At 40.7% G+C, this 11,499-nt stretch overlaps 2 protein-coding genes across 2 annotated transcripts; both read left to right on the top strand.

Moving 5' to 3' along the window:
* Window positions 1–1,825: 1,825 nt before the first annotated feature.
* On the top strand, window positions 1,826–3,984 carry atp6v1g1 (ATPase H+ transporting V1 subunit G1). Its single transcript, XM_089020361.1, has 3 exons — window positions 1,826–2,024; window positions 2,614–2,714; window positions 3,485–3,984. Exons 1-3 carry the CDS (start codon window positions 1,943–1,945, stop codon window positions 3,656–3,658), a joined length of 357 nt encoding a protein of 118 aa, XP_088876487.1. The 5' UTR covers window positions 1,826–1,942; the 3' UTR covers window positions 3,659–3,984.
* Window positions 3,985–5,544: 1,560 nt separating this feature from the next.
* Window positions 5,545–11,454, top strand: slc31a1 (solute carrier family 31 member 1). The gene is made up of 5 exons (XM_089021027.1): window positions 5,545–5,709; window positions 9,014–9,177; window positions 9,251–9,323; window positions 9,405–9,573; window positions 10,429–11,454. Exons 2-5 carry the CDS (start codon window positions 9,016–9,018, stop codon window positions 10,628–10,630), a joined length of 606 nt encoding a protein of 201 aa, XP_088877153.1. The 5' UTR covers window positions 5,545–5,709; window positions 9,014–9,015; the 3' UTR covers window positions 10,631–11,454.
* Window positions 11,455–11,499: the final 45 nt, after the last annotated feature.

The raw sequence follows: 11,499 nt of genomic DNA, 5'->3' as shown, positions 1-11,499 counted from the left end.
AATAGCTAGATAGCTAGTTAGATGGCTAATATATAGCAAATAGATAGCTAGCCAGGTAGCCACCTAGCTAGTTAGATAGCAAATACATAGCTAGCTAGATAGATAGCTAATAGATAGCAACATGAACCAGCGTTCACTCAACTCAGAATAACTCAAATAGATAGAAAGTTAGCTCGCTAGCTAATAGATAACTAAATAATAGCTAGATAGCTAGTTAGATGGCTAATATATAGCAAATAGATAGCTAGCCAGGTAGCCACCTAGCTAGTTAGATAGCAAATACATAGCTAGCTAGATAGATAGCTAATAGATAGCAACATGAACCAGCGTTCACTCAACTCGGAATAACTCAAATAGATAGAAAGTTAGCTCGCTAGCTAATAGATAACTAAATAATAGCTAGATAGCTAGTTAGATGGCTAATATATAGCAAATAGATAGCTAGCCATGCAGCCACCTAGCTAGTTAGATAGCAAATACATAGCTAGCTAGGTAGCCAGCTAAATAGCTAGCAAATAGATAACTAACAGCTAGCTAGATAGCAAATAGATAGATAGATAGATAGATAGATAGATAGATAGATAGATAGATAGATAGATAGATAGATAGCAACACGCGCCAGCGTTTACTCAACCCGGAATAACGACTGTTTACATAATTTAATGAATGATTTCATGAATATTATTCAATTTCAGCGCAAACGATAAAACAAACAGAGAATATAAGATAGGCCATATTTTTCCTGAAATTCACGTATGGCCACCCCACGGCTGTGTGGCGTTTGTAAATTTTGGCGTGAATTAAAATGAAAATGGAATATAATCAACTGCTATTTCCATGTGGTGTAGGAACTGGGAGCCCCCCCAAAATGCAAACATTTACATTTGATGTTTGAGTGTCCGTGAAAGTTTAGAAAGACGCTTCGAAATAAAATGAATATTATTATCATTAATAAATAGTGGCCAAAAAAAAAATTGTCATCCGCGGTTCCCAAACCGCAAGAAAGGGGGGAAGGTATTCATGTAGGCGTATTCATTTATATTTGTTTGTGCTTATTTATTTATGTATTTATATATGTATTTATGTATGTGTTTACTTGTTTGCTTGGATGTATTTATTTATTCATATATGTATTTAAGTGTTTGTTTATGTATTTATTTGACAGTAATTTCATCTGTGCTGTATGTCATGCATATTAGCATATTTAACAATAAAGTTGACTTTGACTTTTTGACTTTGAATTTATGTATTTATTTATGTATTTATATATGTATTTATTTCTGTATTTATTTCCCCATTGTGGGACGAATAAAGGTTTTCTGATTATATATATATATATATATATTTGTCTAATATATCTATTTATATATCTATATTTATGTATGTTTTTTATTTTTCTATTTAAGTGTTTGTTTATGTATTTATTTGTTTATATATATATTTTTGTATTTATTTATTTTTTTGTATGTATTTATGTATGTGTTTATGTATTTATTTGTTTGGTTATATATATTTATGTATTTATATATGTATTTATGTATGTATTAGTTTGTTTATATATATTTATTTCTAGGTTTGTTTTTCATTCTAATCATGAAAGAACTTCCGGGTTGAGTGAACGCTGGCGCATGTGGCTGCCGCTGCTCACCCGCAGAAAACATATCCTGTGACTGTAAAGTGTCCTTGAGAGTTTTGAAAAGCGCTTAGAAATGAAATATATTATTATTATTATTATTATTATCTAGCGCTATGTAAAACGGAGCGTGGCTAAAAAAAAAAATTCCGGGGATTCGTCAATGTCTCATGACCAGTCACGTGACGCAGGTCAGCTGATAGCGGCGCGCTGATGACGTCGAAGCAGTAGAAGCAGAGGACGACGCTTCAAAATTCCCGAGGTCGTTGTCATTATTTCGTCTGGTCTTTTTTTTTTCCTCCCTCTACAATGGCGAGTCAGTCGCAGGGCATCCAGCAGTTGCTGCAAGCCGAGAAAAGAGCCGCCGAGAAGGTGGCCGAAGCCCGGAAACGTGAGTGGAGCCTTTTGCGGCCTAGCCTGTAAACCCAAATCCGCCATTAAACTGCAGCGCTTCCGGTCCTCGTCAGTTCGTCTTTTTCTCTTCTTTTGTTTGTCATGAATTGTCAATTACTCGTTTTAAAATTCGACGCTGTTGTAGTTCTGACTCGGTTGGGCCCGTTCGAACCGCTCGGTGGCCATCAAACGAGACGATAAACAACGCCACCGATACAGAGGCAGAACCATTTCGTCGCATATTTCAAAATAAAATTCGTCCTGGCTTCTTAATCGTCGAAAATCGGCAGTTTTGGACATGTCATGTGACCTTACTTCCCCTTGCTATTACTTTGTGACGTCACTCGCTCCCATCAAATAACCAATTTTAAAACGACGTTTTTGCATTGTGTACAATTGCACATGAAAATACTTAGACAAAAAAATAAAATTAAAAAAACAGTATATTGCATTAACTCCATTGCCTGTAGCGAGTCATACTGAAGTCAATTTAGCATGTCGCTAATTGGCCACCTTGTCATTCCAGCTGCCTTTTTTTGGAGCAAAGATGTTAAATCAACAAACAACCCACGATGATGTTGTTGCAGGTAAAAACCGGCGTCTGAAGCAAGCCAAGGAAGAAGCTCAAGCCGAGATTGAGCAATATCGGCTGCAGAGAGACAAAGAGTTTAAGACTAAAGAGGCGGCGGTAAGGACGTGTCCATCTGTGCCACATTCTCACCGATTTATTATTTATTTTATTTTATTTTGATTCACGCCCTTTTCATCGATTTTGGTAATTCTGAATGCAGTGATACCTCGGTTTACGAACCCCTCGGCTTACAAACTTTTCGGTTTACGAACGTTAAATTTATGAACATTTTACCTTGGCATACGAACTATTTTTCGGGATACACACGGAGCTGCTACAATGATGGATGGATAGAAAACGGTGACATTTGGACTGGTTTCAACTTTGATAGTTCAAAGGCAGAGTGTAGACTGCAAGGTTAAAATTCCCATCAATCAGGCTCCACAAATAACCCCCACAAGCCATCTGTGCACTCGATGCAAAAAGCTATCAACCCAGATGAACAGAACACAATTGATGAGGAACAAGGTAAAATTATGGCAGAGAAAGCACCTACAAGGATCATTCGTCAAGATGGTGAAAGAAGAAGGCTACGTTCCTCATCAAGTGTTTAATTTAGTTTAGTTCTTCAATTTTAATACCATAGCACATTTATTTTACATAAAATAAGGTATATTTTGTGTAGTTTTAAGGCTTAGAAATGTAGAAAATGATGTTTTATGGGAACCTGGGAACGGATTATTCTCATTTTAATGGTTTCCTATGGGAAAGTAATTTTTGGGATACACACTTGGCCTTACACACTCCAACCAAGGTTATCACTGTACTAACCACAGTGTTATTTCCTCTTATGTTTTTGTCAAAATGTGCCGTATTCTTGTGTTCAGGCGCTGGGTTCGCACGGCAACAGCGCGGTGGAGGTGGACCGCGACACGGTCGAGCGCATGGGACGCATCCAAGCCAGTTACCGTGGTAACCGCGACGTGGTGCTGGGTGACCTCCTGCGCCGCGTGTGCGACATCCAGCCGGAGTTTCACGCCAATTATCGCGTGGCCGGCTAATGCCGGGGATAGTGGCTGACGATGTAGCGTTAGCATTGCTAGCGCAATTCTATTTCCTGTGCGTTTGTTGCTGTTTACAAATGTGTTGACATTTTGTTTATTTTAGTTCTCAGAAATATTTCCTGTCTAAAAATAAAAAGTTATTTGTTGTTTTTTTTGCTATCTTGTTATTGGCTTCTGATTTGGGCTTTTATTGTGAAAGTAACATCCTCCACAGGTCAAAGTGACCTCCTGCATGTGTTTGTGGTGCTGATACTGTATCGGGAAGTGTCAATAAATATGAATCATGTCACATTGTGGTGGTAAAATAAAATGTAACAACTGTACTGTAAAAACTTTGTTCACTTTCTCACGAAAGGGCACATGGTTCAAACATTGTATCTTTCAGGGGGGAATGTTCTTGTAGCTTGCTGTCTATTTGAGTTACTTCCGGGTTGAGTGATGATTAGCTAGCTTTCTATCTATTTGAGTTACTTCTGGGTTGCGTGATTATTAGCCAACTCTTAGCTCGCTAGCTTTCTATCTATTTGAGTTACCTCCGGGTTGAGTGATTATTAGCTAACTCTTAGCTAGCTAGCTATCTATTTGAGTTACTTCCCGGTTGAGTGATTATTAGCCAACTCTTAGCTAGATAGCTAGCTTTCTATGTATTTGAGTTACTTCTGGGTTGAGTGATGATTAGCTAGCTTTCTATCTATTTGAGTTACTTCTGGGTTGCGTGATTATTAGCCAACTCTTAGCTCGCTAGCTATCTATTTGAGTTACTTCCGGGTTGAGTGATTATTAGCTAACTCTTAGCTAGCTTTCTATCTATTTGAGTTACTTCCGGGTTGAGTGATTATTAGCCATCACTTGGCTAGCTAGCTTTCTATCTATTTGAGTTACTTCCGGGTTGAGTGATTATTAGCCACCTCTTAGCTAGCTAGCTTTGTACCTATTTGAGTTACTTTCCGAGTTAAGTGATTATTAGCTAACTCTTAGCTAGCTAGCTTTCTATTTGAGTGACTTCCGGGTTGAGTGATTATTAGCCACCTCTTAGCTAGCTAGCTTTCTAGCTATTTGAGTTCCTTCCTGGTTGAGTGATTATTAGCTAACTGCTAGCTAGCTTTCTATCTATTCGAGTTACTTCCCGGGTTGAGTGAACGCTGGCGCGTGTGGCTGTCACTGCTCACCCACAGAAAAACTGATCCTGTGACTGTAAAGGGACCTTGAGAGTTTTGAAAGGCTGAGAAATTAAATGTATTATTATTATTGTATAACAATGCTTGTTGACTGTGCTCTCAGAGTAACTCAACACAACCATTTATGCCTTGGCAACAAAAGTCAGCACACCCCTATAAACGCCACATTTTACCTACCTGCTCCCAATTCACAACTAAGATTCAAGGCTAAGTCGTCACGTGACACCAGAAAAGGGAAAATCGTGGGTAAGACTGACCTACATTTTCACGTGGCTTTTCTTGGCAGCTGTGCCTGTATTTATATTACCAAGTGTATGATTTTGGTGAACGCACTGTGTTTAGGCATTAAAACGTTTACGTAACTCCCAATTACAAAGTGCCACCTGTCTAGTTTTTACGGTTGTTGTTTTGCCAATTTTAACAGTGCGCTTTTTAGCAAGCTAGCTAAAAATGCTACGTCGAAGTTTACTCATAAAAATATCACGAATGCGTTGCGAATATCTTCATTTTGAGAAAAATAAAGATTCTCTTGTCTTATCCTATCCTCATCCTCGCCGGACCAATACCACGTGATTTCGCCGTCGTCGCTACGTGGCTACAATGAAGACACGCCCATTATTGATAGACGAGTTCTAATTGGTCCATTTATTCGTCGGGCCCCCCCTTGTCGGCGTTGCTTGATGACGTCAGCCACGGAAGTACCCCCGCCTCCACTGGTGCCCTCAGACGGGCAACAGAACCGACGACGAACCGAACTGTACCACTGCATTCGGTCTTTTTTTCCACATTTTTGCGATTTTCTTCTCTTCCCATCGCTTTTTTCTACCATTTTTCGTCTGCCTTGTAGAAGAATACCCGGAAGTCTTCCAGGTCAGTGGAGTTTGTTTTCACGTCATTGACCTCTGCAGGCTTACTTTACGACTATATTAGTTAGCGCACTTTAGTTTGTCCAATAAATATGACCCCAACTTTATCATTTAGTTATTCGATCCATATTAGTCATTTAGGTATTCGATCCATATTAAATTATATATCAATTTTAGTTCGTCCAGAAATCTTTTTTACTTGTAGACCTTGAAGTGCTTCACAACACATAAATAAGTCAACTATAAGGGAAGTCGATGTAACGTAATGACGGGGGGTGATTAAAATATATATATATATATATTTATTTATTGAATAAAAACGAATAAGAGACTGGAAATTAAAGAAAGTCACAAGTCAAGCTACGAGCTACGTTAGAACGTAAACAAAAGGCTGCAGTGTCGCACTGCCGAAAAAAAATATCGGTTGAATTGTCCTGTCCTAGTTAGATCCGCTTCAATTCCAAGCGGCAGCCAAATTTTCTGTTTAACTTTCACATACCCGCGGCAAGACTTTGCATTCACATCAATTAAAATCTACGATACACTCACTACTGAAGACCTCGTGGAGGATGTAATAATAATAATACATTTCATTTATAAGCACCTTTCAAAACTCTCAAGGTCACTTTACAGTCATAGGATAAGTTTTTCTGTGGGTGAGCAGCGGCAGCCACACGCGCCAGCGTTCACTCAAACCGGAAGTAACTCAAATAGATAGAAAGCTAGCTATCTAGAGAAGAGCTAACTAATAATCACTCAACCCGGAAGTAACTCAAATAGATAGAAAGCGAGCTAGATAGCCAGCCAGGGAGCTAAATAGATAATAGCTAGCTAGCGAGAAGCCAGCTAGTGTGTGTTGTACGCGAAAGTACAATCTAAAATTGCTGTTAAAACATTGTTTTCCTAAACAGTCACGGGTACAAAATGGAAGCTGCAGGTTGTACGGTGAAATGTTACCCTACTAAAATGAGACTCGACATGTTTTTCTAAATACGTGGGGACTTTGAAAAATACCGAATCTGTTGTGACACCGCCAGTTAAATAAAAAGCTAAAAATGGGAAGTTCTGATGACACACTTAAGTTTCGGTACCAACCTTCTGAAACAGTTTATCAACTCTAGCCTGTATTTGGAAAATCCGGAATTAACCAACACACGGAGAAAGAGTTCCTATATTGGTGCGTCTGTGTGTGAAGGTCAAAGGTTGATGCGGGAATAGTTAGTAGGCCTAAAGGTCAAAGGTAGGTCGACCAGCAGATGAATCATTCACTCATTTGTTCGTTCCTGATCACCACAAAGGGATTTTTTTTTGGGGGGGTACTGTCTCGGCACACGATACAGTGATACCTCGGTTTACGAACCCCTTAGGTTACGAACTTTTCGGCTTACGAACGTTACATTTATGAAAACTTTACCTTGGCATACAAACTATTTTTCGGGATAGACACGGAGCTGCCACAAAGAGTGACGTGTCGTTTCCGAACGAGCCCGTTCTAACACGAAAATGGCCGCCGACTGTTTTTGTCCTCTATTCCCCGCCCCCAGTCTTCGCTTAAAGCCACGTGAGAGAGTGACAAAATGGATAGAAAAACAGTGACATTTGGACTCGTTTCAACTTCGATAGTTCAAAGGCAAAGTGTAGACTGGAAGGTTAAAATATCCCATCAATCAGGCTCCACAAATAACCCGCACAAGCCATCTGTACACTTGATGCAAAAAGCTATCAACCCAGCTAAACACAACACAATTGATGATGAACAAGGTAAAATTATCGCAGAGAAAGCACCTCCAAGGGATCATTCCTCAAGATGGTGAAAGAAGAAGGCTACGTTCCTCATCAAGTGTTTAATGCTGATGAAACCGGTCACTCCATTGCATCAAGCCATCAACAACCATCACAAAGGTAAATAAAATGACTTTATTATACTGTACTGTTTATTTCTTTAATTATAATACCTTAGCACATTTATTATACATAAAATAAGGTATATTTTGTGTAGTTTTAAGGCTTAGAAAATTCGAAAATTATGTTTTATGGGGACCTGGGAACGGATTATTCTCATTTTAATGGTTTCCTATGGTAAATTAATTTTTGAGATACACACTTTGCACCTTACACACTGTCTGGGAACCAATTAAGTTATCACTGTGTATGAAATAAGTGACTGATTCTCCAAACAGTCCGACTTTGACCTTTTTAGTGCAAAACTAAAGCCGCGGTCTTTTCCCAATAAAGCACAACTTGACAGAAAAAGCGTCATCTTCTCTTAACAAGGTCTGATTTAATTGGCCGTTGCCCTCTTTGTTAGCCTGAGGCCACTCGGCCAATCGGATTACGGCCGAGTGGCTGTTTGCTGTCACGGAAGATGCAGCTTCATCGTCACGGCAACAAGGGTGGGCTTTTGATTGCTTGCTGAAGAACATACGATGATGGGAAAAGGGTCTGTTTTGTTTTTCTTGGAAACAACTGAAGTGTTCAGATGCTTTGTGATTGGTCCATTGGTGTTTTCCTCCTGGACTGTGATATTGAAGGTTTTAAACGACATCCGACACCGTTTTATGTTTCCTAACTGACATCAGAAAAACGTTTTATAGCATCTAAAATACCCAAAAACGAATATTTTTAGTCAAATGCAAAACACCAATAAAAATGACGTAAAGTGTCCCAAAACCGTCACAAAATGAGCTCGGAACTGGCGAGATTCAGTAAGTCCCGCCCCCTTATTTGTGATGTCACTATTGGTCACACACTGCCCTGCTCCAGAATCAAAACAATGGCTTCAGGGAGTTCAGATTCGGGAAATATGCTTTCTTGTTACTCATCCAGTTATGAATGTGATTCAAATAGTTCTGAAGAGGAAAGCATACATCTGGACGCCAATGTAGAGTCCCTGAAAATGCACAAAATGGCGCACAAGCTCCGTTCGAAATAGGCTGATTTGTCTGCTGGGAATTTGTGTCAACTAGTATCAAATAGTAGTCTTGCAACACACAACAATTCACCATTGCATTATTTATGTGTTTTCCTTCTAATTTCGCCATCAACACGAAGTTTTCAGACCAAACAAAGTACCCAAAATGCATTGCGTGTCGCTTTCTCGGTCAGGGGCGTTCCCTCCGTGACGTCACGTCAGGCATCGTCATCAACTCGAAAACAAGACTTCATGAATATAAAACGTAAAATATAGCGATATGCGGTCGAATCTTTGTAAAATGCGCTCAGTCGAAGTCATTTTACAAATTTTGGACGCAACCTGTCCGGAAGCGTCGGTTGTCCTTTAAGTGAAGTTGTATGTGTGCTTGCGTCAGTCATGAATCACAGCTTGATGAACCACGACAACCACCATGAACACGTCCACCACCCGGGTCACGCCATGATGACCACGCCCATGCCTACAAACGGTGGTGGACATGACCACGGAGGGGGAGCTACCGGAGGGGGACACGGAGGCCATGAGGGCCATGGAGGAATGGTAAGGAGGACTTATGCTAACATGCTAACGTGTAACATCCTCTTCACACCCTAATGCCAACGTGGTTTCCTAGGCAATGACATTCTACTTCGGCTACGAGAAGGTGGAGCTGCTCTTCAGCGGACTTCTCATCAATTCGCCCGGAGGTGACGTTAGGCTACCTCGACTCCTCCAATTCCTATTTCTCCCTTGACTTGACTCCTCCCCATTCTCTTGCGTCCAATCAGAAATGGTGGGCGCATGCCTGGGCGTGTTCCTATTGGCCGTCCTGTACGAGGGTCTAAAAATGGGCCGGGAGGCGCTTCTGCGGCGCAGTCAAGTCAACGTGCGCTACAACTGCATGCCGCTGCCCGGCGCGGATGGCACTATACTCATGGAAACCCACAAGACTGTCGGGTATTGCGTGCCGAACACACGCTAATGCTAATAGCATAACGTTAGCTTCTGTTAAAGTTGATCGCAACTGTTTTCTATAACACTTATCCTCAGTAGACACTCCGCTCAATAGCCACACCACATACCGTGAGAACTAAAAGATATTCCAGAGTATTGACAATGTCTTACTCTTTGTGTAGCTACATGCTAATATTGATGAGAAGGTTTCTTCAGCCGTCATCTGTACTTCTTTGAAGGTGTCAGACGGTTCGCTTCTTATCCCAGAGGCTTCGTCAGCGAACTCAATCTGCAGTACATATGCACCTAAAAGCTAGCAACCACTCATTTGACGAAAATGAGGTTAAAATCATAGCGAAAGAAAATAGATGGTTTGAAAGGAGAGTAAAAGAAGCTACGTATTTTCATAAAACAGGAAAACCCTTCACTAAATCGCTATGGTGGGGCGAGGTTCAATTTGGATCGTTCCTACAACTGACTTCTTAGGCAACACCGGCTTAGTTATGCTGATGAAATTATCCCAGTTCAAATGGGGCAATCAGGCCAGTCGTAGACCCCATACTCAGGCAGGACAATAGAAGTAATCAGTGTAGCCGCAGGTAGTAGTCCTCCGCTCCCCCCTAACTTGAGATCAGGGACCAATCATCTCTGGCACCGCCACGTCTGGACAGTCGGGATATATATATATATATATATATATATATATAGGATAAAACTACCAGCAAAATTTTAGTTCGCTGACGAAGCTTCTTGGATAAGAAACGAAACGTCCGACACCTTCAAAGAAGTACAGATGACGGCGTGAAGAAACCAGACGTACGACATGCTAATACTTATGCTATCCTGTTATGTCGCCAGGCAGAGGATGCTAAGCCCCTCCCACTTCCTGCAAACGGTCCTGCACATCGTCCAAGTGGTGGTCAGTTACCTGCTGATGTTGGTCTTCATGACGTACAACGCATACCTGTGCATGGCGGTGGCAGCGGGCGCCGGCGTCGGTTACTTCCTGTTCAGTTGGCGCAAGGCGGTGGTCGTGGACATTACGGAGCATTGTCATTAGCGCTTAGCGCTTCTCGTCGTCGGTTTTGTTGAGCTGGCAGGGAGATCGAGAAACATTGCTGTATAAGTTGGTCGCCACGAAAACCTCGGAAATGATTGGAATTGAGGTGGAACCAATGTGACGGGAACTATAGTTTGTAGCTTGATTTGCACGCAGTAGTCGACCGCTAATTCATGAACGTTTTAAGAAGTCTACACACTCGTCATTGTGTTAGTGGTTGTGTTAAATATGAGTGTTTCTAAATATGTTTTTTTTTTTAGTTTGTTCTCTAGTGCCATGACATCACACTCTAATGCTAACAAGCCACTCTTAGTGTCAAAGTTAGCTGTTAGCGTAGTAAGAGGCCATTTCACATTTTATCTATTTTGTTTAGCATCGTTGATACAATCAGACTGACAAAATTTTCACGTTTGGTTTTTAGTATATGTAATGAAGAGACGTGGAAACCAAAATGTTTACTTTTTTTTTGGGGGGGGGGGGTTCTGAAGGGTTCTACGGGCCTCAAAGACACACAATGCCTTAACTGTCTTTATGTTTAATGTGACAAATTGTCTTGTCAAGTGAAGGGACCAATCTTGAAGGATGAAAGAAAGAAAAGTTACGCTGGAATTACTTTAAATAAATAACATTTGGACGTGTCAACTTCTCGTCTGCATTTTCGCCCATCACAATCATTCAAACCGGTTCGGTTTCTATTCGTTTACATTAATTTTGTCACTGTTTAAAATACCGTGTATGTATACATGCATATGTACAGTATATGTATTTCTGTGCAAATTGCAAATTTCCCCATTGCGGGACGAATAAAGGTATTCTGATTCTGATTCTGATTCTGATTCTGTGGGGGGTGCAGCTGGCCTAGGAACGGC

Source organism: Hippocampus bargibanti, linkage group LG18 (assembly GCF_051943395.1).
Source record: "Hippocampus bargibanti isolate YZ-2025 linkage group LG18, ASM5194339v1, whole genome shotgun sequence".
NCBI lineage: Eukaryota > Metazoa > Chordata > Actinopteri > Syngnathiformes > Syngnathidae > Hippocampus > Hippocampus bargibanti.
The sequence above is the reverse complement of the archived record's forward strand: the minus strand, read 5'-3'. Positions and strand labels throughout refer to the sequence as shown.